The 26,615-nt window shown below is 31.1% G+C and overlaps 2 protein-coding genes and 1 long non-coding RNA gene across 11 annotated transcripts in view; 2 read left to right on the plus strand and 1 right to left on the minus strand.

Moving 5' to 3' along the window:
- The first annotated feature begins 6,943 nt into the window (after positions 1-6,943).
- On the plus strand, positions 6,944-8,083 carry LOC130445513 (uncharacterized). Its single transcript, XR_008910061.1, has 2 exons — positions 6,944-7,362; positions 7,924-8,083. It is a non-coding gene; the product is annotated as an uncharacterized LOC130445513 (long non-coding RNA).
- A 1,756-nt stretch (positions 8,084-9,839) lies between these two features.
- The window catches only part of LOC130447613 (phospholipase B1, membrane-associated-like), a 44,587-nt gene continuing 27,811 nt past the window's right edge, over positions 9,840-26,615 (minus strand). For both annotated transcript variants that reach the window (XM_056784529.1, XM_056784538.1), the window contains exons 4-7: positions 11,057-11,443; positions 10,618-10,763; positions 10,352-10,520; positions 9,840-10,016 (exon numbers count right to left, since the gene is read on the minus strand). In XM_056784529.1, the coding sequence (XP_056640507.1) occupies positions 9,856-10,016; positions 10,352-10,520; positions 10,618-10,763; positions 11,057-11,443 (863 nt within the window). In that variant the 3' untranslated portion in view covers positions 9,840-9,855. The remainder of the gene's footprint in view (positions 10,017-10,351; positions 10,521-10,617; positions 10,764-11,056; positions 11,444-26,615) is intronic.
- LOC130447573 (uncharacterized) lies at positions 17,402-26,448 on the plus strand. Of its 8 annotated transcripts, none has more exons than XM_056784515.1 (6): positions 17,541-17,678; positions 18,228-18,532; positions 18,600-18,731; positions 18,789-18,915; positions 21,416-21,477; positions 25,377-26,448. In XM_056784515.1, the coding sequence occupies exons 2-6, from the start codon at positions 18,322-18,324 to the stop codon at positions 26,357-26,359; spliced, it is 1,515 nt and encodes a 504-aa protein (XP_056640493.1). In that variant the 5' UTR covers positions 17,541-17,678; positions 18,228-18,321; the 3' UTR covers positions 26,360-26,448. The 8 variants fall into 8 exon arrangements, with proteins under 8 accessions (XP_056640469.1, XP_056640477.1, XP_056640493.1 ...); XM_056784472.1 differs by having other exon boundaries at positions 21,416-23,027; positions 25,377-25,414; XM_056784506.1 differs by lacking the exon at positions 25,377-26,448 and adding an exon at positions 22,658-22,779 and having other exon boundaries at positions 21,416-22,571.

Raw genomic sequence — 26,615 nt, forward strand, 5'->3', positions numbered from 1 at the left:
TCGAAAAACCGCATCGTTCTTGGTTAATCTAGGACCTACTAAACATATTATATTCTCGTCATATCATATGCCTACATATCGACAAACCCAACAATTACTGGTGAGAACGCAGTGAACCCCGTAACGCTCCGCGCAAGATGCTTAGTTGCAGGTTGTTTAGACCGCGCGCAAAAATGATTGTTTGGGGTGCGTGGCGCGTTTTTGCAGGTGAATATGCACTTCTAGGTAAAAGGACTAGTATTTTTTAATTATAATGTTATTATAGTATTCATAATAATACGTAAAGCTTTCTTTTCTTTAACTTAATGATATTTTCATTACTTTCTTCTATTTTTACCTACGTCATGAATTATTTATTGTATTCTATAAAAGCTACATAGAATTTTATCTTTACAGTCACCTTGACCATTAAGTCCAGCTACATTGTAAAAAAATTTGTTTTAATTGATTAATAAATATTGTCAGTATCGTAAATTATACATCTAGAGGTATGTTTTTTTTTGTAATAAATAAACATGAGATGCTAATGCGTTTTACGTCATGTCCATGTTAATTTACTGTCTGTCGATGTAAATAACCATCAATGTATACGAAATGATTTAATGATTTAGCGGAATTATACGGAAGAACGGGTTTTTTCTTCCTTGTTAGAAAGTTTCTAGGTTAAAAAGGGAAATTCGAATGGAGATTTTAAAGGTGTTTATAACCTAACATGATACCAAAGACCAATAAAGTAAATTTGAGAAATTTACTTGATTGGCGAACGGGTTAATTATATTTCTTTCTCCTCCACGCATCAGCATTCGTCCGTGATGCCCATAATATGGAGATGGAGCAGCTGTTCAGTTATAAAAGCAGAAGGTCCATCTTTGTGTGCATTACATTGTCTCTATCTATCTCCACAGAGCCTGACTTGCAAGCAGACTGTCGAGAGACGTAGTAGCAACAGCTAAGCCAAGTATGACTTCTGGTGGATTTCCCCGAGTGACCGGGCACCTCAACAGGATTTTCTCAAGCTGGTACTACATGATGCGTCCAACTTTTGCGCCAAAATTCGCGTTCTACCATACGGTTGATCATTGGAAGGAAGACTTGATGTAGAGCTGCAACTACAAAATACATTTTCGCCAGCATTCACCTTTCAACGTTGGCTAAACATTGAACGAAAGCCTGAACCTTATTTAATCTTACTTATAGAAAAGAAAACGTGGTATAAAAGTGATGAACGGTATAAAACAGATATAAATTCTGTTCTGATCCTGGCAATTTTGGTTTTTTATACAAAACACGTGGCATTTACACGCAAGGGAATAAGAGGTGTGTACAACAAGTGTTGATTCCAGTTGGGTTAGATTCGAGCGAGCTACTTTCCATGGACAACGCTGGAAGCGAAACATTCGTCGCATGTAATGGTCACTACAACCACACGTGTTATACCGGCTTTAGCACCAGGACAAGCCTGGAACAAACCGTTTCAGACGCATGAATGATAATAAATTATTTGTTTTATTGTTTACGGGCATAATTAATTTATCGCAATCGTTAGTCTAATTTGTTTTAGATAAATATGTTAATTCGTTCAATTAACACAAAATATACTTTAGATAACTAATTATTTCTATATTACTTTTTTATCTATTAACACGACTAACGCTTCCATTAAAATTAGTGAGTAGAATTATTCTTATAGAAACCGATAGAAATTCAATTAAATAATAATCTATTCTAAATGTTATAATTAGTTTCTTCTAATCATGTGTCAAAACAAAGTACAAAGTCAATTGTTATATATATATATATATATATATATATATATATATATACGTCAATATTAACGGCAAATATTATTAATGAGAATTTAATCCAAATGAACTAAGAATTCATATAATTATAGTCAAGGATTTTTTGACAAATTGAGAGTTGAATTCCAATGAAATAACTGTATAAATATAAGGAAGCTTTTTTTACAACAATTTTTTTTTCTATCCCATCTAAGTAATGAAAAAAAAACTCCCATGGCCCTTAATATTAATATTATGTTCTAGACCGAGGGGCAAAGCATCGCTTCGACCATGAACGTTTTTTATTCAATATTGAATGCTCTATAAAAGTGTTCAATGCGATCAAGCCGTAACTCGAACCGGCGAGGTAGTACAGGCCTTAACTTCAGTCTTTAAAGACGATATCTTGGTTATCGAAACGCGCGTCAATCATTGTAACTGTGATTGTCGGCGTAGTGTAAACAGTGTGTTCATTATGAATATCATTAACGGTTCTAGAACTCGACATTAGTATTAATAGAGTCTATCATCCACGAACATCTTCAATATCGTCGCGATGAGTTCCCAAACCGTAGAAATTGGAGACAAAACTGAGTACACAGGAAGGAGCGCCAGTGAAAGCAAAGACAACAAAGTTCCGCGGGTAAGATTATGTGTACTGTATTCTGGAACCGACGGGGAGTGCTGTGCGTTCACTCACTACGCACACGACGTTCCATAAATGCTGCATGCTACTCTGTCTTTCTGAAAACACAAGTTACATTCGCTCGAAACGGAGTATTCACCCAGGATAACGCGTGCACTCATACTGCGCTCGATACTATATCAGAATTTGGGTGGGAGATACTAGAACATCCTCCCTACACTCAGGACTTATTATCCTGTTACTAGGATATGTTTGGATCACTGAAAGAAGCCATCGGAAGTCAATAATTCAACAACGGCGCAACAAGGTAGAGGTGCGCACATGGATGTCCGAGTTGTCTCGATACTGGCATCAAAAAGCTTCAGGAGAGGCCGCAAAAATGAGTGGGGAATTAGCAAATATTTTTTCTTGATAATAAATAAATGTAACAGAGCGTTTGTTTAATTTGAACGACCCTAGTATATCTAACTAAAACAAAAATATGTTCAAAAATGTATCGCAACTGTCCCAAAAATTTCCTTTTCTTCTTTATACACTAATTTCGAATTACCCTCGTATATATAAAAGTTATGCAACAGTAAAAAAAGATCAGATTCAATGCCGAATTTATTTTTCATAAAATATCGGGATGGGACGTTTTTATTTATTTGCAATGGATCCAAATATAATGCTTGTTCATCTTTAAAAAATTTTCCCCTAAAATTCACAGTAGAAACTTTTTTTGTTGTCGCTTACGTCACTGGTTTTTACGGTGTTGAATAATTCTTTTAAAAAAATGTTTTATTGCTAAATAGTTTTATTTATTTATTTTATTTACGTCTATATGTATCTATTAGAAACGTTATTATCTTCTCGTTTTTGAAATTCTTGATGTTTTTTAATTCCTAATATGAATTATATTTTCCATTATATTGATGTTCTTTAATCTTTTTTCCAAATAATGTGATGTTTGTCCTACATAAACATTATGACACCTACTACAAAGGAACTTCATTTGATTCAGAAGCAAATAACTAAATTAATAATTTTTTTCGATGATTTTCTTTTTCTACCGAATCCTTTTACTTTCATCTTTACATTTGAATATCTATACATATCAAAATTCGCATACCACAACTCCAATGATTGATTGGTTCTTCCAATTTGCTACAAAGTTTCTACGAACGCCTAACGGCCAATACTAGAGATAAAATTGAACAAATCGTGATTTGATTGTTCGGAAATTAATCCTAATCACGTTCAATGGAGAAATGACAATATATTAAAGATCTACTAAAGGCAAAATGGAGTAGAAGAAACCTAACCAACAAAAGATAGAAAAGGTACAGAAATACAACAGATAATACAGAAAGAAAAACTAGGAGAGGCCCCAAGAATAGACCAATGACAGATATGTTAAATATGACAGAAATGGGAATACAAAATTTACGTTACAAGAAACATAACAAATACATACACGGAAATAATAGAAAACAGACTAAGAGAAGAAATAGTAAAAACAAATCACATGAAGTACACTGGGTCTTTAGAAACAATTCGACAGTGTCAGTAGAGATGACATGACAATATGACAAATGACAATAGAAAAACTAAAATGCTGAGTGGGTGTAAAAATATGTCAAAGATATGGAAGAGATATCAAAGAGGTTCGAAACGACAAAAGAATTAAAACAAGGATGTGTACTACGCTAATTATGGTTTACTATAGTTTTGGATGAAAGAATAAAATAAACAAGAAGACAAATAAAACAATATAATGTAAGATACTGAAAGATGGAAGACATTAAATCAAAATTGAATAATACGATGATGATGATTATCATAAGCTAAGAGGGAGATTAAACTAGAAGAATCATGATATACACGAGAGAACTGGAGCAGCTGGAAGATTATTCATCGCAATCAAGAAACAGTTTCTAACCAAAAAGGAAATACCTAAACAGGGAAAGATAAATTATAGAATTGATATAGGGGGAAATTTGAAATTAAAGCCAATTTAAACCAAAATCGAAGACAACTAAGACGACTTGGCTCGTCATGGGAAGATATCAAGAGAAATATGAAGCATCAAATTACAAAAATATGAAAGGAAGACCGAGCTGGAGCTGAAGAAAAGAAATAAAAATAGTAACTATAAAGAGAAACCAATTAACACAAACAAATGTTTGTAGATTATTATTATTAAACGTAAAATTTTAATTTGTTTATTTCTTCTAAACCATTTATTGCGTCAATAATTACATCGAATTCTTCTGGGAAATTTCAAAAAAAAAGTCCAATAATTCTCAAGTCTCAATACGGCTCTGTGTATTTAAGTCTGCTGTAAAATCTTTATGCGTGTTGAAAAATTGCTAATAACTATCCTATAATAATTATTTAAACACCTAAATATATATTATATAACTAAATAAAGGACTATTAACACCAAAACTATAAAGATAAACCATGGGAACAATTAACATACGAAAAATAGGTTAAGAATCTCTGCGGAATTAATTTTTATCTTCTATAAGGGTTTTTTGCAATATAACCCCGCATTTCTTCTTCTTTTCTTTTTCTTCTTTTCTGTAGATATTATATTTTAAGTTTGTTTATAATGATTTCATAACTTAACTAGAAGTCCAACTTGCTTAAAGCAACCGGTTTTAGCTGATCTAGTGAAATAGATTTACGGAAAGAAATATGGTTAGAACTAAATAAACACTTGATTCTTAACCTAACCTAACCAAGTGGACTAAACAGCAGAGAGTGCTTGACAATCAAGGACATGTTGAATTTCTAATTATGCAAGTTTTTGTAGAGGCAAAGGCATAAAGGAACTGATCTGTTTGATGAAATATTTGAAGATATGAAATAGTAATGGCCACTGGATCGGTTTTATGTTTTATTTTGTATCATTAAAATGTATTTCTGTTGTTAATTCACAAGTTACAACTACTCAAATTGGATTATTATTCGTATTTGGTGGTGGAATTCCAAAAACGGGAACTCACCGAGTGGTTTCGAATGTTTACTCTATCACACACTAGGTAATTGTACCTAAAAGGATTTTTGAAGCTTCGCAAGGAAAAGGGAATAAAAAAATATTTTCCCAGCTTAGGTAATTTTATACTTTCGCCCAAGAAAATCCAAAAAGTAGCCCATTTCAATGATTTTTTTTAAATTTTCGTTTTTACATCGGATTTACGAAAAAAATTATGAAGATAAAAAAAAATTGTTGATAACTTTTTTTAAAATAATCTAATTAAGTTTTTATATTTTTTTTCTACACAAAAAAAACGAACAAATTGGAAAAAAAATTATAGAAAAATGTTGATTTATCATGTTTTTACAATTAAAAATAAAAACAATTTCTCTTAAAATTGACCTTTTCTCACATATAATCATTTGTACCTTTTTTATTAAGTAATCATTAAAGTTATATGAACAAAAACATTATTAAAATCACTTATTGTAATCAAGATAATCAATATTATAAGTTAACTTTCGTTTTTTTCTGTAGATTAACAAAAAACGTATATGAACTGCGTTTGATGCTTTGTAAAAAAGTTATGGACGATTATATGCGAAGAAGTGCGTTTATGGTGAGAGGTGAGATATTTCTGATATTTTTTCTCATAAATCCGCCGTGAGAACGAAGATTTAAAAAAAAATTCATCGAAATTGGATACTTTTTCGATTTTCTAGAGCCAAAAAACGAGGGGACCGCGAAAGTATAAAATTACCTTAACCTAACTTAACCACGTATTTTCAGGTAGTGATATTTTGTGTCTATATTTAGATTTTTTATGACACAAAAAACTTCGCAAATTCCTTTATTCAGCAACCTCATATTCCTTCTATACGTTTTGTAATATCTCTAGGTTAGGTTAAGAAAATTTTTTGTCATCCCCTTTTCTTTCTAGACCACAAAAATCCTCAATAGTTGTCGGCGATCGTAAACGATTAATGACATAAGTTTAAAGTTATGTTAACGCTTAGAAAAATGTAAACAACTAATATTTTCTATTACACATAAATATTGAACTAAAAAAAGTCATGATTAAAATTCTAAACAAGTGGATTTTGTTTTTTAACTACCTTTATGTGTGCCTTTGTCAAAAATCAATATTTTTTTTATTGTTGTCCAATTGTAGCTATTATGAATAACTAATTTGTGATGTAAAGAAATGTGGGGTTACAGTCACAAAGCACCCTCAGTAAACAATGTTTCATCATGTTAAAATTCAATACTAGTATTGTAATTTGCTACATCAAAAAATCCCCATTATTTCATTAATTATTATCAAACGTAATGTTTTAATTTGTTTATTTCATCTAAACCATTTCTTGCGTCAATAATTTCATCAGATTGTATTAGAAAATTTAAAAAAAAAATCATCTACGTTTACTATAACAATTAAGAACCTCGACGGAACTGGTATTAATAATTATTCCGCATCTTTAACCCAAAAATATACGTAAATATTTCCAACAACACAACCTATAAATTGCCGAGGATATCAACCAGTCGCTCATATATCGAAATTCATTCGAGGTGAAAGCACGCGCTTATAGTTAACAAAAACCGGCATTAAGTTTTGCAGTGATAGTGAATTTTCAAGATGCATACGAATCCATTCACTCGTACTCACAGCCAAATCCGTCAAGTTATCGATAATATCGTTTTTGGAAAAGAAAAAATGAGCAGAAATAATTCCGAAACGTCTGTTTGGTCGAATTCTTCCAAAGGATCGAATAGTTCGAAAAGTTTTCTACATTCAACGGGACATTCATGGAATTTAAAATCGTTTAGAAGAAAAAACCAAAGAAATTTCAAATAAATCTATCGAATTAGTGAGGAAAATTAAAAATGGGAATTAGTGATAACTATCCATTATTTTTTCTAAAAGAGTTTGGAAAAGTTTTATTAGAGAAAATGGAATATTGATCAAGGTAAGCCTTATTGATAACCCAAAATATCTTCATTTATATACATTTATTTAAAGGATGTTTTTAACCTTGTTATGTGAATTTTAAAAAAAATATATTTACATTTACATTATTTTATGATTAATAGATAAAAACATTTAATACTTTAATTAAAGATAAAATAATATACAGTTAGGTGTGAGTTGCCTTAGTAATCAATTTCTTTATTACATTTTTCTGAAAATATTGAATATTTAACCAAATTAGGATTATTCGTGATAAAATATTATTAAACCTATAACTTTTTTAAAAACCTTATTATAATTTATTTTTATCAAATCAATCACGAACCAATTTAATCTTCACATTATAATACATTGTCATTAAAAGCTTCCTAGATGTTCCTTCCTACAACATGGATGTTATTGATAATTAACTAACTCTACATCAAAGTGATAATAAATATGCATTCAAGTTAATTATTCTAATAGATGGAATTTTTGATAACTTTAACTTAAAAATTGAATCACTTTGCATGTTATTTGTTAAAATTGATATATTAATTTTATATTTCTTTTGTTACAGAATCTCGTTTAGTCCAAATCTTTCGTCGCTTTTTTGTTCAAGGAAAAAGCATAGTGACCCAAAGATGGAGAAGGACAGTGTATTTTTGATTCAAGATACCTTTAACAAGCAACATAATATGTTGTATATTCATTAGTTAATAATAAAATTATTATTTTTATTCATGTTTTACGCTAATTTCTCCCGTTTCCATCAATAAAACATATTAAAAATCTAACCTCAAATTTTGAGCTTTTACTCATATTATTTTGTTATATTCAGACGTAAATCTTATTTCTAGTTGATTATTCAGTATGGAATTCAATAATGTGGATTATAAATTGAATCCTTTTATAACTATGAAAAAAATTATAATTTGTAAATAGAAAACCGTTTATTATTTGAATTTGACATTTAACGCTTAACGGTAATCTTTTATGGCAATGCTTTACCTACTTCATAATAGATGGCAGTTATTAAAATTCAGAACACGAACCAAAAACGTTTTGTCAAAATTATAAAGATTTCTTTTACATTGTTCAATAGAAATCTACATCTACACTAGATGGTGCTGCTACTAACTTTATTGAATAAAAATAATCAAATAACCAGAAATGCTAAATACATGGAAAAAAATTTGGTCGTTAGTCTTCAACAAAGTCTTCAAGAAAATCTGAATAGACCAACTATTATTTAAAATTTTAAACATTTTACACTCAAATTTAGGAAAATAAACTTCGTTAAACTTGTATTATTAATGATTTTATGATTCTTTCTCATACTTTAATGTTCTTGATGAGTTCCTTTTTTGGCAGCTGAATATAAAATTACAATCATCTATTTTTTTTCACATTTCCGTTTCTGCTAAGAATTTATAGGGTCGACGCAAATGAATTTGACACACTGACATTCCGACCTAGAAAAGTCAATAACAAAGAACAATCATTAATGATTTTATGATTCTTCTTCGTATCATAATATTCTTGATGAGATGGTGACCATTTAAAAATGGCCGTCGTAGGATAAACAAATGCTTTTAAGTACTGTGTGGTGTGTGAAGTTATTTGTTGGATTTATACAGAACAAAACAGTCGACGGAAATGAATTTGACACACTGATATTCCGACCTTGAAAAGTCAATAACAAAGAACAATTATTAAGGATTTTATGATTCTTCTTCATATCATAATAGTCTTTATCAGTTTTTTCATTGCATAATAAGATAAAAAATTAAAATTGTCAAAATCAGCTGGTGACCATTTAAAAATGGCCGTCATAGGGTAAAGTTATTTTTTGGAATTATACGGTACAAACCAGTCGACGGGAATGAATATGCTTGAAAGACTAAAAAATACTGCATAAATACCCAGTTTATATTGTATAAATTTTTCTGAAAGAGTACTAAACAAAATCTATGAAGACCTCTTATTACTTTAAACTAAAAATCAATAATAAACAAACGAACTGCCAAACAACATCTAGAAATTGTTTACCCTACGGCCGTCATTTCGACGTACATCAATTGTTTGTGGATAGAGTTTTGTCCTCTGTACAACAGAATCTGCACGCTGCATTATCTGCTATGTCTAACGTTTCCAGGTGTCCATTGAGGTGATAATGCCTCGACAGGACTGCTGTTATTATTCAGCAGATTTTCTCTGGTTGTAGTTTCCTAGAAGGGTCTTTGTATGTCTCAGCCCCTATAGGTTATCCCAATAATTGGTTGTGCTCTTATTTACCTTCTTTACCAGTGTTTTTTCCATTGTTTTGTAGCTGATACCACAGAAGGGTTCATGTCCCATGAAGGGCTAATTAAAAAAATTAAAAATGACCGTTCATATCACAGATGCTCTAGAAAAGGGATAAAAATAACAAAATTTTTTAGAGCTCGTGTAAGTATGTTAATTTTTAAAATTTTTGAATAAATCAAACAAAAATTTTGTGTAAAAAGTTTTATTGTCGTCCAGTTTCTAAAAAATTTTTTGAATTTAATTTCGTAAAAATGTATGGCGCGTTAATTTGTGGACATCTGAATTTCTGTAAAATATATTCTAACTTCTTTGAACTCTTATTACCAACTGGTTCTAAAAGATTATTCCATAACATATTGGCAGCTGAAAAACAAAAAATCAATTCTACTAGAAATTTTGTTCCATCGAAATCATCATCAAAGCAAGAGCAGAAATCAATTTTCCATGTCATCAAAATATAACGAAATCTTCGCCAGCTCGATTATGAGCGTTTTCACCAAAGTGTACTAACTTCAATATATTCCGAGCTTTCAAATACTTATAAATCCATCGTCTGGAAACTAGTTAGTTAAGATTCGGCTAATTATTTCCCAGACGATGAATACGTTATTCGAAATCTCGGAATATATTAAAGTTAGTACAATTTGGTGCTTAATTTGGCACATTATTTTTTTGACTCTATATTATGTATGCATTACCTAAAGCATGTCCTTTTTGAGAAAAGTGAAAACAATCATGAGTGATATACGAAATATCAATGACTTCATCAAATCGATGACTAGGATCTTCTGGAGCATTAAAAAGTTTCATAAAAGGCTGCAATACTACTGTAAAATCCGATTTTTTGTCGTACTTTCCACTAGATATCTGAAAAATCGGTATAAATTACAAAAAAAGCTCCTGTAATTTTTATATAAATCAAATATTTTTGTGAACTTAGAATATATGTAGTGGATATGCTTACTAAGACTTCTTCAGCTTGTTGATAAGCTTTCGTTAGAGACGTTATCACATTAAATTCGTCTCCACCACGATGGAAGCATTCACAAAACAGCCTGTGAAGAAATCTGCAGCTCAGCGTTCTCTTTATTCTTAGACTAACTGAAACATCTTTAAATCGACATTTTAAGAAACACAAAAGTATAGTTTAGAACAAATTTGAGACAACTAAGACACGGAAAATTATGTAAAAGTTGTCTAATTATTGCACGAATAGTCAACTGATGTGATTTAGAATTGAATCGTATTATCTCTCAGCTACTAAATATAGCGTTGCTAGACACTGCTCTTCTTTCTTATTTGAGTTGGTATCCTCAAAAATTCTTGTTATTTGAAAAATTGCCCAAGCCGCCTCCGTTTAAACAATTGCCAACAGCCACCTTACATGATCTTATATTACTTACCTAATACAGGTATCAAGTTTACAAAAGTTCTTGGTAAATTATTTTGTAAGTAATCCAAAGCTCTCTCTAACTTCCTAACATGACTAGCAGCTGTCGCAGCTTCTTTGTCATAACACTGAGCAGAACAAAGATCGTTCGCACCGAAAAATATAGTCACCATCTTCCAATTGTTATTTATATCCATATCGGGATTATCTCTAATTTTTTTGACTAGAATTTTTGCTTGCCGTAAAGCATCGGCATCGGCAGCCACAGGAAAAGCTACGTTTAGCTTCGAATTTGAACTTAAAAATTCTCCTTCGCCTAAAGAGAAACCTTTAAGGTTAGGATTGAATTCCTTTAGAATGTTTGGAAGAGTTAGAAATTCTCTCCACGTCCCTTCACCACCTAAAAAAAATGTATGATATGATTTCTTTTTACAGTTTTAATAAATGCAATTTACAAATTAAATTTCTATAAACAAGCTCCAGATTACCCGTTTTTTTCTAATCAAAAACGAGATTTCAAAATCTTTCATTGGTGTTTTACGTAGGTGCCTGACAACACGGTTTTTGAGTTCGTCAGTGACAAGTATCAACAAGCTTTACGCAACATTTTAACTTGCTGCTTAGATCCATTTCGTCATAGTAGAGCTCTAATGACACCTCAGTCAAGATAGAAGAAGCTAATGAAGGATTTATAACAACACAAATTAAAAACAGAATGGAAGCTGTTTAGTTGACTTGTGTCCACCATTTGGTTGTTTCGCTGGGGACAAGAATCATTAAAAGATGACCCGTGGGACGGTGACGGTGATTACTCCAGAAAGCATCAAATTAGTGGAAGAAGTTGTTTTGAGTGACCATAATCTAAAAATTAAAGAAATTGAATTTCTAATACTCGTGTTCTAAAGATCCTACATGAAAATTTTAATATGATAAAAATGAGTTTACGACTTTTACCGTCTGGACAAACAAAGACCAAAAGAGATTCCATGGATGGCATTGGAAAGAAAAGCCTACAATATTTTGGAACTGCAAGGTACGATTTTTTGAAACATTTTTTTATGCTGACATAGAAGCTTTAGTCAGAAGTTCTGAGAAGTATGTAGAATAAACATTATATGTTAGGTTAAGAACTCATTGATCACACTAGGTGTTATTTATTAACACTTTTCCACCAGAAAAGTTGCAAATTTCAAGAGAACAAACCACAATGTAGCCTATCAATAGCAGAAAATTGCTTTCTTTATTTTTAACCAACCGTAAAAAATATAAATAAGTTGTTTCATTTATGAAAATTCATTTAGTAGATGATAAAAAATAAAAAAAAATAGTATCAATGTATTTTTCTGTATAAAACTAAGTGTCAACGTGACATCATAAGTCATTCAAGTCTATAAATCATCAAATCTCAAGTTACAGATCGACATAACATATTTTACTACAAATAAAATGACAAACCGTTAATTCTGAAGAGAAACGAAACTGTTGGTGTAAAATTGAAATCTTACAAAGGTATATTTTCACAAATTTGATAAAATACCTTCCGGAAAATCATGCAAATGAAATAATACTGAACTGCTTTGGTGGAAAACTATCCAAACATAAAAATGGCTGGTATTTCTCTAAGTCAAATAAATATAAGTTTCATTAGAGGTTCTAATACCCGAAACTCTGTAGCGAGTCAATTAATTTCTTCAATTCATTTAGACAGATTCGCATCATACACTAAAAGTTTTCCTTGGACGAAAAACAAGAAGTCCCTCAACGAAATTTTGGAAAAGAAATTATATGAATCTAAAACAGGATGTGGTTTTAACAAAAACAATTTGAAGGATACAGCTCAAGATATTATACAGAATTTTAACGATAAGTACGTTCCGAAAATGTTTATAGAGAGTTGTAATTCGTGGTACAATCACCACACCATTATCCCCACTACTCCGAAAAAATTCCTAACAAAAATTAATACTAGAGATGTTGGTAAAAAAAAGAAAAATAAGAATATGAAAAAACGGAAAAAATATGTTTGTAAAAAATCTTGTGGTAACTGTTATGTTTGCATTAAGAAAGAAACGTCACGGATAAAACGCAAACAGAAAGCAGGATTGAATAAATTATTGACTGCATATATGTCTAAAAAAACATGAAAAATAAATATTTGTTTGGTATTTTCTTTACTAAAATAAATATATTTCCTTAGTTTCTATCTTAAAGAAGTCGCTTTGGTGCTCGAATTAACAATAACAGAAAATATCGCATACTGAAGAAACATAATATGATATCGGGCAGTATTCATAGACATAATATAGTAGACTGCTCGTTCGTTGAAATTCGTGTTCCAATATTAGAATGGGGATACGAAGAAAGCTACGTTCCTTCTAATTTCTTGTATCGTACTCTTTCCGCCCTTATATCTCTATTTATCTCGTTCCACCAATCATTATATATATCCAGCAGTGTAGAATTACTATGTCTATGGTTATGTTTTAATTTTATGGTTTAACATGATATGCTAGTTGCCTATACGGTAGGTATCTCTACCAGTGTCAACCATTTGTTCTTTTTATATGATAATTTTGTTTAAATATTCATTATTAAGTACATTATTTCTATATGATGGTGCACGTATTATATCTCTTCCTTAAATCCAATTGTTTACTAATTCATATCACAATATCTTTTACAACTTTCAATAATAGATGTCAATATTTAATCATAGTCATAACCGTCGATTGATTCTGTCCAAGGTTGGTAGAGAATAGGTTGCCGCTAACTCGTGCGATATATGCGTGACGTCATCTGTTGAAAGCCGATAGACAAGAACATAGGAATGGTACGGTTTTTATCGACTGTTCGGTCGTTTTTGACATAAATATAAAACCACATTTATTTATAATAAGAAAGAAATTTCTTGAACTATCCAATAGTATACAGATACACAAATTTAATTGTATTAGATATTTTTGTATGATTTCATTGTGATTTTCATATTTATTTCAAGTTTATACCAATTTTTTATTCTGCTTTTTATGATTGTTCTAAATACAGGTTCAATTTTATAAAAAAAAATATATTTCAGTTGTAAAGTAGCAATATTTTATCAAAGTGACTAATTCAACATATAAAACATTTAATTATTGATATCTTTTGACAATATATAAATTTAAAAACACAATTAACCAAAAAGTTGAATATTCTTCTAATCGTTTTCAACAAATGACGTAACGACTTCCACGTCTGTTGCAGCCACATTACCGGACAACCTATCCTCTACCAACCTTGGATCCTGGACTTTTGACATATAATCGGTTAATAGTTTGAAATTGTTATAGAACTTTTCGGAAACAACAAACCGGATTATGGTCAAAAAAAATTCCACAAAGAATAGGACGGTCTACCATTCCATTAAATCGACGACACAGTCCAATTTTATGACGTTACAAATTTGTTGTTTCATTTACAGTGGGTTTTGGGTTTGTAGTTGCAAATAAATTGAGTCCAATCTTGATCAATGTTCGATTTATTGAACAGGATTTCAAAGTGCGTTCAAATAAATAATAATAAAGGAATAACAATTTCAGAGCACGTTTTTCTTTCGCCTTTCTTTTCGCTCGTGTCACTATTACATGAAACTGTCAAAAGGTGCTTATCGCCTACTAATTTAATAAAATCAGAATACATTAGAATACATAATTACCAACTTTGACTCTATATAAAACAAAAGTATAGTGTGAAGTTGGATAGGGTCAAGGTTGGGTTGGGTTCGGGTCAGCTGTCAATTGATCAATTCTCAACAAAATTAAAGCCATCATATGAGAACTTTCATCAAAAAGTCTAGTTAATAATTTTGCATTCTTTCGAGCTGATATATGTATTTCTTCCTTTAATTTATTTTGTATCCGTTTTTCATTTTTTGATTAAAATTTTTTTGAAATTTAAGAAGCTACTTATATTTTCTTCACTATATAAAGTAACGTTTATATGAAAGACAAATTCAATAAGAAAACCTAATTGTCGAATAGATCAGGAAGTTAATCACCAATTATTGTCATGGGATTTTCAAATGAGAAAATGATTCCCTATATTCTGCCAAATTTTAGTTTTCTGTATTCATTCGAGACTGTGTGTTGTATAAGAACTCATGAGCACGTACAAATTCCATCAGCATTTTATTCAGAGTATCAAACTACACTATAAAAGTGAGGTTATGTTTTAGACTTTCAGCGATGATCAACGCGTCTAAAGTGAAAAGTTGGTTAACTTCGACGTCAAGAACGCGTATAAGCATTATAATTGTATGCGTTATTACAAGTTGAAGTTATTACAAGTTGAATTTGGCATATATGAAGCGGGTCATTCTACGTACCGTTTTAAAAAAAAGTGTGTTGGTTTCTCGTTAAGAGTAAACGTCAATTTGACATTGTCACATACATTTTTCAACATGTCATCCCACTAAATTACGTGTTTTCGAATTTGAAATGTTTATTAGTTTAGGAGTTCATCCATGATGCCATTTACTAAAAAACTTCATCGAGGTATTACTTAATTTTTTCTACATACCTTATTAGAATATACCGAAGAAAATAATTAGAAAGATGTGAATTTAAAACAGACCGTCGTTTTGGAATAAGTTAGATAACAGGACATTTTATTTAAATAAATTGAAGTTTTTAATTTGTTTCAGTTATTTTTCTCTAGAAGAAACTTTTAGTGTCATACAGAAACAAAAGAAATGTTGAGATGTGTACAACAAGAAACCAACAAAAAAATGCGTAAAACCAAAAAGAAAACTAAGAAATCAAGAAATCGTAAAAACACTGACTTACAACAAAGTACCAATGATCGATATTTATGTATTGAATGTTTTCAAAATTCAGATAAAGTAGTTGGACAAAACGATTGTCTATACAATACAGATACAGAACCGTGGTATTTAAATGAATTACTTTCTTGGCCTACGCCAAATTTTACGAACATATTTTGTAAAAGTAGTATTCAAAAAAACATCGAGTCACAATGTAAAGAAGGCATGTTCTCTGAAAATTGCCTCGAAGAAATCCAACGTAACTTATGCTGCCAAAAATCAACAGAAGAAATCATCGATCCTTGTAATCCCCCTAAAAAATCAAAATCTGTTAAATCATCCAACAAAAAACATTGCAAATGTCCTCCAGACAAAGATTCGACCGTAAAAACCGCGAACACCGTCAAAAAATGTATCGGACACTCTCTTATTGAAGATGAAGTGCTTCAACGTACTAAACCTCGGAAAAACAAATCTAAAAATGGAAACTACGGGAAACAATTCGCTTGTGACAGTGAAACGATGACGAAATGGTTTTCGGAATTAGCCCCAAGACCTAATTTCGATTTGGGAATTGTTGAAGCATGCCAAGATGCTACGGAAAGAGTTATTTGTTGCACTCAGATTAATGACGACGAAACAGACATTTTTAAAGCTCGAAACACTAAAAAATCAAAACTGAAGAAAATAACTTCGAAGAAACTAAGTTGTAAATGTAGTAAAACAAACATTGAAACTGAATATTGAATAAAAATATCAATTCAACGTAATTTATTGTTTTAATAAATCAAAACATCCATAATTCCTATTAAAAATTTTGAATGAACATAGACAATAACATCAAAGTATTTTGTGTAGGCGTAATAGGCAATCGATGGTATTAATTATTTAATTTTGTAACTAAAGTATATAAAAATTTTTTTTGGTGTACGGCCTTAAAGACCTATAAATATTTACAAGTTCACTAATTTTCTCTATTTTGAAGTGTTTCTTTAATATTGTTTAAAAGTATCACAATTTTCGTGCAAGTTCAGAAGTAACGTCTAAAGCCTAGATTAGTATTTTCAAATTTGCCGCCGAAACTAAAATCAAGATGACAGCACTAGTACGTTCGCGTATGAATACGCTTATTCTCCCCTACATATCACTGGCATGTAGGGTGAATAATTCTATATATTAATCTCATGTTACAACTGAAGTATACTAAAATATAGATAACTAAGCGAATGCTAGAGTATTGTGTATAGTTATAAAGAGCGAAAAATTATTTTTACCAATCTAAATCATTTAATAACTCGAGAATACTGGAATGTAGATAACATAGCATACATTGAAGTATTTTGTGTAGACATAACAGGAGATCGATTCTATCAACTAATTATCTCATTTTATTACCAAAGTATACTGGAATGTAGTTAATTCACAACACATTAAAGTATTTTGTGTAGGCTCACAGGGATAACAATCTTATTTATCAATCTACTTCATTTTATATAACTTGAGTATATTGAAACATAGACAACACAACATACACTCAAGTATTTTGTGTAGACCTATGGAGCGAAATATAATAATACTGTATTGATAGTATTTCTTAAATTTAAATATAAAATAAAATTTCCATAAATTTCAATTAGTACCTTTTAAGTTGGTAATGTCTGTTTTGTATATCTGTTCTAATGACATGACAGGTACTATTTTGAAATGAAGAAATAAAATACAATTTCAAAATCAATTTCTAAATTCTTGTGATAGCAAAATTTTTGTGATAAAAAGAGCCGCGCAACATTATGAACGTGGCCGAAACATTTGATTTACCATATAAAAAGAATAGGTAAGATTAAGAATTATTATTAGAAATAGTTAAATTATACTTAAGTGTTTCAAATTGTACGATATTAGTAAAAATATTCAAAAAATTGTTGCCTTATATTGCATTTTTCGATTCCACATTGCTTTTTTCCGTTAATTGGGTTTTTAAGGATTTTTTTAACCATTAATTAGTCCACGACAACTACTTTCTACTTACTTTTTGTATACAGGGTTTTTAGAAACAAGATTTTTTGACTTTATTTTATAGTTTAGACAATTTTTACCATTAACTACCTATTATTGTATAGGGATATTGTGAGATTGGATTTGTTTACTTATATATGACGTGTTTGGGTAGCTCTATTACATAAATGACTGTATTTTACTGGGTTTATGACCTCTTTTTACTTGTAGTTTTTTTCTTTACATTCGTCCACATATGTCATGAAAGTAATTATACGTTTTTATCCAATGAATGTACAATGAAGAGTGTAATTGAGGCCCTTACTTCCTTCATATTGGCACAGATTTGGTTGATTTTGCTACTTTTTCATGTACACTGAAATTTTAGTGGGAAATATTGAGCATTAGTACCAAAATCAAAACTCAGGTCTAATTACCAATAAATTCATTATGACCTACCTTGAACGATAAGTCTTCGAAAAATGTCTAGTAAATGCTATTACAATTGTGGTAGTTCTGATATATCAAAATGTATATTCGGTTGTGAGACTTGTACAGCACAAGTTTTGAAACGAAACGGCCTGCAAGATGATACCTGTTGGTCGTATTATGGTCCACTACCAAATTGCTGTTGCCAAACTTGTAAGCGACAAATGGATCTGTTATGGCATAGAAGAAATTGTATAAATTTCCGTAAGTAATCGAATGGTACTAACTAGGCAACGATTCTTAGTTATCAGAATTTTTTGTTTCAACTCAGGGCAATATCGTGATGTCTCTTTTAAATGTAGACCATCATCCGAGCCCCCTTGCAACAATTATCAACAGTTACCAGTATGTAAGGGTGGTTGTCGAATCTGTGGTACTTGCATTCCTTGTATATTTCAACAAAGTAAGTAGTTACGGTATATTCACTTATAAGTACCTATCCATTCCCTTCGTTCTACAGAATATACTATGGATCAATGTTGTCAAAAATCGGACCGAAATATATTAAAAGAAAGTAAAAGTGTCGGTAGTCTAAGCTTAACTTTAACACTAGATTATTCAACTTCAAGTGACGATTTACGTCCCGGGTAAGTTAATTTACAAGTATACTGACATCTCAACATTTGATTAACGTATTATAGAGTCAATACAATTTACAGATTGTCCTTAAAAAAGTGACATAAACTTGCGTGTTTACAAATCGGCCAACTGTAAACTTTTGACTTTAACTATATATTTTTTTTAAATTATTCATCAGATCAAAAAAAATATGCCGTTTGAAAGACAATTTGATATGCTCAAATATGAGTATAAGTTTATGAAAATTTATTTCGAGTAACATAGTGAAATTAATGCACTCAGTAAATTGAACTTTTTTATTATTAACGTAAACAGGGTTATTGACAATTTGAAACTGAGCACTTAATTTCTTAATACCACCTCTTGTATTAATCTCTCCCCCATCATTCGATTAGGCATAGTTCTAATCACTTTGGGGTAGGAAATTTATATCGAATTTTTATTCTTAGCTGGCCACTCCATAACCCGAAAACCGACTTCTGCTATGCAATTTTGGACGATTCTGGCGGTTTGCCACCTTGCATTCTCATTCAAAAAGGTAAATTCGTCTCCAACGTAGTTGATGTAGGGTACCAAACGAATTGCTAATGAACACAGATCATGCAGAAACCACCTCAATAAGCACTCATCAAAGCTGCGATCTGTAAATCGCTCTCAATTCAGATGATGATGATGAAACGCAGGCGTTTTTACCGATGAGCTGGAGACAGTTTTGGACCAATCGCTGGTGTTATTTTCGTACAGTTTTCGTCTTAGTGTCCACTGAATGATAGTCACTCCTCGCACCACACGTAGATGTCGTTGCACTTGTACGGCATTAAGGTGACGATGTTGTTGATACAATTATGGAGAATAGAGGTAAGGAGTACCATCTCTGTGCTACAAAAAGTGTCCATCAAATTCTTTACGTTAGTGAGACGATACTATCGCATAAGTGTAAATTTTAAATAAAGCGACGACTCTAGTTATTTAAAATTTTTTAACACTGCATATTCAAATAAGACTGAACTAAACGATCATATGATATCTCGTCCGACAGGAGCGCCATTCTGGTCAAATTTTGAATTATAATGTACCGTCTACAAGCGGACAGTTTTTAAGCTACCATATGATATGGTACTCCTTACCTCTACCTTCCATAGATACAATAAAGCGGTCATCACGAGCAGTTGTAAATCGTCTTCTGCCTGTTCCAGGTCGCCCAAATTTTATTTGTTTACCGGTTGCCACGCATATAAACGATAAGCTTTGCCAATAAACTAATACTCACATTAAAGCATATTGAATTGTCTTTCATACAGCATATTTCTTTTTTTGATCTGATTAATAATAAAAATAAACATAGAGAGTTATCAAATGTAGTGAATACATCCAAACCTCGCTTTAGGGCCGCTCTTTATAGCGTATACGCTATGACGATCCTTTTCAATTAAGACACGTTTTTTATTTTGTTTCACTGTAACGGTAAAATATATTTTTCCAATGTCGATATAGAGACCGACCACGATAACTTTGGTACGATGACGTAATTTTCGATGCGCGAAGGCGTGATTAATATGCTAGTAGCGGCAATTTCGATGCAGACTCTTTTCTATATCAAAAGAGAAGCCGAAAATCAGTCACGATAAGAACTAAACTATGTTGTATCGATGTGGAATTGTTGAAATTTGCATGGGACCATTATTCAAATTATTTAAAAAAGAAAACATTAAAACGAATTTGTGATTTGACGCACCTTTACATGTTTCGAGATCAACACGCCAAAGAAACTGGCTTATATCGTGAAAAAACTTTTCGAAAATTTGAAGAATGGAAATACCGATGAATCCGCAGAAGATGTCACATCGAAATACTTGATAATGCATTTAATTTGCATACACTACCGGACAAAAGTTTTTACCAATCGACCATATATAAATAAGGATATATTAATAATAAAAATACAATCTGTAATTGCTATATATTTTAATTTTTGATTCATTGATGCACAATTTTGGCATTCTCTGTGACAATTTCGACAAATAATCGTCGATTTCACTGATTTCTGACCAATTCTGTCCAATTTGACACACAGTAACTCACTCAGATTGAGGTCGGGCGACTGTGACGGCCAATTCATTATTTTCCTCAGTTTCCTTAAAAACATCACCGATCATCCGCCGTGTTTTACAGTAGAGGTTGCACATGGATCTAGCATCCGTTGTTTTTTTGCTCACAACCACTCTTCTTTTAGACCTAAAAACCTCAAGCTTTTGACTCATCGCTTCATAAAACTGTCCAATTTTTATGTGAGGTTTTTCGAAACCACCCTGAACGTTTTCTATCGCCAAAGCGAGGTATGGGTGTATAAGTTTTTCATGTGAAATATAATGAATAAATAAACATATGATCTAAACCACTGTTTATTAGTATAATCCAGTCATTTGAAAATTTTTCTTTGCCTCTATATTCGTCAAATCTTATGATTGAACTGTTTCCACAAACATATAACGAAACATTTATTTTTAGAGGAAATAAACCCGTTGATGATTGTATATGTGAAGATAAAAACGGCAGAATTGCTAGGAGAGGTACATCAACATTAAATAACCCAACAGCTTGTTCGAAATGTGAAATATCTACAACGGAAACCATTCAATTCGTTCCTTGCGCTGAATCTGATTTAAAATGTTCTTCGCTATCTGATCCGAAGTTTGAGAGGGTTACAAATCAAATATCTTCCAAAAAACATGTTCCCGAAACGTGCATTTGTAAATCTGAAGAGAGTTTGAAGTATGAATGTCATATAAATCAAACAAAGTTTTCCAGCAAACAGAAATCTTCTAGAAAGCATATTTGTAAACATGTATCTAGAAAACCCATTTCTTTATCAACAAGAAAAGTCGAAAATAAACATATTAGAAGTTCATCATGTTCTAATGCAGATGCAATGTCTAACAATCATCTAGTTAATGCTGTACATCCAGAATCCAATCAAATACCAAGTCAAGACTTTCGATATCTGTGTACTTGTGATAAAAATCCTGTTTGTAAATATTATGGTAATATTAGAATGATGTACAGACGATATATGTGTCTAAGACCTAATAGTGTATGTCTTAAATATGTTAATCCATATTTCAAAATGCTCTGTCATAATTCAAAATTAAGACCCTCCTATGAACAAACTCATGAAAGAGCAGAAATCAATAAACCAGTTATTCTACCTCATTTAGAATCTTTGAAAAGAAAACAAACTAAAAGAAACGCAAAATCTACTGTGAAACCAATCAAAAACGTTATAGGTAATATTGAAACTACTGGATGTCGAGATAGATTTGTACAAACTGTTTGTTTCAATACAAAGTCCGTTTCATCAAAGTCTGTAATGACCCCAAACACTGAAGCAGCGTCAAAGTTTGAACCGGAAATTTTTGAAAAAGCTCCTTCGAAGACTATTGAAAAAGGTTTAAAATGTATCAGTTGCAAAATTGTTGATTCAAGCACTGTTCATGAACCTTTTGACTCCACTTGTAGCTGTAATAATTGCGGAGATACAAATTCAACTGAACGATGTATTTATAATAGAAAACTTGATAAAGAAAAATGCAGTTTAGAAGATAGTATCATTGAAAGACCATCATTTCAAGAGGAAGATTCGAAAGCACAACTTTCATCGCAAGATGTATGTACCTGTACAAAAAATGGATATGAGTGTACTGAGTCCTTCGGCACAGTTCACAAACCTTTTGATTCTATTTGTTGTTGTAGTAATTGCGGAGATAAAAATTCATCCGAACGATGTATTTATAATACAAAACTTGATGAAGGGAATTTCAGTATAGAAGATACTATCATGGAAAGACCATCAATTCAAAAGGAAGATTCAAAAGCACAACTTTCATCGCAAGATGTATGTATTTGTACAAAAAATGGATATGAGTGTACTGAGTCCTTCGGCACAGTTCACAAACCTTTTGATTCTAGTTGTTGTTGTTGTAATTGCGGATATAAAAATTCATTTGTACAATGTATTTATAACAAAAAACTTGATAAAGGAAAATGCAGTTTAGAAGATAGTAGAATTGAAAAACCATCATATCTAGAGGACGATTCAGAACCACAATTTCCACTGCAAAATGTATGTACCTGCGAAAAAATTGAATGCGATTGTACTGAGCCCAAAAAAAATAACGAAATTGTATTAAATGATATGACGAAAGTTGAATATGAAAAATTGTATACATATAGTTCTGAGAAAATAGGAATATCTAAATGCCCTTCACCAGTTTGTAAAATAGTGATTGATTTTAAAAGAAATAAAACGAAATATATAAAAACTGAAACATTAAATCTTTACGATACCAAAGAAAGTGTATTAAATTGTAGTTGTGGGACTATCAATTAGCTATTAAAGACATTCAGTATTTGCTAACTAGGTTTTTGTTATACTTTCATTAGATATTAAAATAAAAAAATATGTTTTCATCGGTTCAATATTTTCTATATCTTCTTTTGTTCTGTTATATTGCATTACAGTCTTATTATGTACTGAACTACTTTGGCGTTTGTGGTACTAAAATGTTTTCCGTGATAGTACAGGCAAATTAGGCGATTTTGAGCTAAAACCCTAAATCAAATCGGGTGGTTTTCATTTTGTAAATTCTGGAAGGTTTTGGGATACAGCATAAGACTAGTAATTCTTAACAAAATTACGGGCTCGGGTTTTCGAAATTTTGTGATTTGAATCTCAAAAAAAATTTGAAACCCGAATAACTCGAAAAGTATGAGGAGTTAAAAAAATGTAGAATATAAAATTCTCTACAAAAAAGTATCCTAGGTATTTGTTCATAACCTTAAAATTTTTACCTTAAAAATGGGTTTATACAGTCAAAAATATTTTGCGAATTATTCTAAAACTACGAGGAATTCGAAAAAAAGTGCTGGAACAAAAAATGTACAGCACAAAATTCTCGACAGATTGGTCTGTAAGCATTTTTTTCAAACCTCAAAATTTTCATCGTAAAATGGGTTTATACACTCAAAAATATTTTGAATTGCGAATAACTCGAAAATTACGAGGATTTCGACACAAACTGCCGGGGTATTAAATGCGGAGCACAACATTATGTATATAAAAGGTTTCAACTTTTTCTTAAACTCAAAATTTTCATCGTAAAATGGGTTTATACAGTCGAAAATATTTTGCGAATTATTCTAAAACTACGAGGAATTCGAAAAAAAGTGCTGGAACAAAAAATGTACAGCACAAAATTCTCGACAGATTGGTCTGTAAGCATTTTTTTCAAACCTCAAAATTTTCATCGTAAAATGGGTTTATACACTCAAAAATATTTTGAATTGCGAATAACTCGAAAATTACGAGGATTTCGACACAAACTGCCGGGGTATTAAATGCGGAGCACAACATTCTGTATATAAAAGGTTTAAATTTTTTCCTAACCTCAAAATTTTCACTATAAAATGGGTTTGAACGTTCAAAAATATTTTGAATCGCGAATAACTACGTAGAATTAAAAAAAGGTGCAATTTACACATCATTCCCAAATTAGGCACTGGTTTCGGTCAAAAATCATGCTTATTTATGTGAAAAACACGTCTTCTCCGCACGCGCATAGTTTGAGATCATCTCTGCAGATGGCAAGCTTAAGCCAAATATCTGAATACAATGTTACGACTCTCAATCGATTCGGTGCAACGTGCTTTCACAAATAAATTTTAAAATTTTCGAATAAATTTACTCTTGGATATTTAAGGACATATATACGTAAAAACGGGACATTTTGAACTTTCTATGCATTTTCAAAATTGTCAGAATGAGGATACATCATCCTGCGAATGTTTTTATATAAACTTGAGCTGAGATTCTAAGCTTCAAAATGAGTAATTGAAATAATAATCAACCGAGAACGAAGATAGTATTCTAGATCGCGTTTTTTAAAAGTTAGTTCATTTGAAACCAAGAAGTAGTTGATGTTAATATTGATAATGACACGAACGACAAATTTTCCAAGAGTTAGAGCAGTTTCCATGTGCGCCTGGAACGTAAATTGGCTTGAAATCGCACTGGCGGGAATTTGCGAGAGGATGCTCCAGCTTTCGGCGGATGCTCAGAAATAGTGGCTCCAACGAAAAAATGATTTCAGACATTTTTGTAGAAAATTTTGTGCTCTACATTTTTAGTTCGGGTACTTTTTTTCGAATTCCCCTTCGTTTTCGAGTTATTCGAGTTTCAAAGTTGCTAGGCTTATTTCAATTTAATTTCGAGTTTATTCCTAATTTACCTGTACTACGATCTTTTTTTGTCCCCACATCTTCTATAAATAGTCAAGTTTTGTCGTTGGTTGGTCTGGAAATCATTTTTTTATAATTTACAAGGAACTATTCAGTTGTAGACTATAGGGAGAGTTAGGAAAGGTGATAAATTCAATAAATGTTAGAACATTAAACAGCTATAATTAATTTTCAGGTGTTTTAAGACCCCCTGGTGCTAGAAAGAAAAATGAGGACATTAAACAAGAGGTTCACTTTGTGCCCTGCAGTAAATTAAAAAAACGCAATAATTTTGATGATAATTCGACTTTAAACAAGAAAAATAATTTGAATAGATCTCGCAAACATAAATCCCCAATTGTATTGAGCAAAATAAAACTAAATTATTGCACCTGTGATGAATCTCTACCATCAGATAGCTTAGAAAAAATGAATACTCAAGCAGATGAAACTATGTTAGATAAAGAAGAGAAAAATAATAGAAGACGTTCATCAAAGGATAATAATTCACTAAACGATGAAAGTTTTTGTAATTGTAGTTCTGAAAGTGAAGAGAAATTAAGAGAACCAAAATATTCGAAACAAAAAGAATATTTCAAACAAAATAATGGGGAAGATTGTTGTGAATGTAGTTCTGATAGCGAAGAGCAGTTGAGGAAATCGAAATATTCAAAACAAAACCATAAGTTGGGTTATCAAAAAGGAGGAAAGTTTCTACTACATTCTAACGAAAGTGATTCTAGTTTTGATGAGAGAAAAAATACAAAATATGTCTCTGATAAAACTGGAAATTATGAAACAGATAATGAATTCGAATCTGATGATGAATATGAAACAAGCGACGAAGATGAAGAATTTCGCCCGTCGCCTAGTACATTAATTGATGATGTACCTTTCTGTTTAAGAAAAAGAATCAAACCGGTTAAAGAAAAAGGAAAGAAAGGTTCTTTTATGAAACAATTATTCAATAAAATAAAGGAGAGCACTGAAAATAGATTCGTCGATAGTTTTTGTAAATGTGATGAAGAAAATATTGCAACGAACGAATATGAAGATGATGATTATTTTGAAGATGATACTTTCCAAACTAAACAATGCTGTTCTTTAGTTTTGTCTTGTGATAGTTCTATATGTTTAGATGATGATCAAGCAGAATGTTCTTTAATAGACGACTCCTAAGTTTTTCAAAATAAATAACTTGATCAACAATTTTTTTTATAATAAAACGATATTTCAAAAACAAATTATTTATTAAATTATTTACGTAATTTCATGGTAGTTTCATTTTATTCTAAAAATGATTACATTGATTATGACTTCTAAAGGATTTTTTAAAACTACCAACTTCATAAAAACGGCAGGGGGAGACCAGAGTGGGTGGAAACATTCAAATTTTGAATTCCTATTTATTAAATTGTACACACGAGTTATGGCA

Source organism: Diorhabda sublineata, chromosome 1 (assembly GCF_026230105.1).
Source record: "Diorhabda sublineata isolate icDioSubl1.1 chromosome 1, icDioSubl1.1, whole genome shotgun sequence".
In the NCBI taxonomy this organism is placed as follows: domain Eukaryota; kingdom Metazoa; phylum Arthropoda; class Insecta; order Coleoptera; family Chrysomelidae; genus Diorhabda; species Diorhabda sublineata.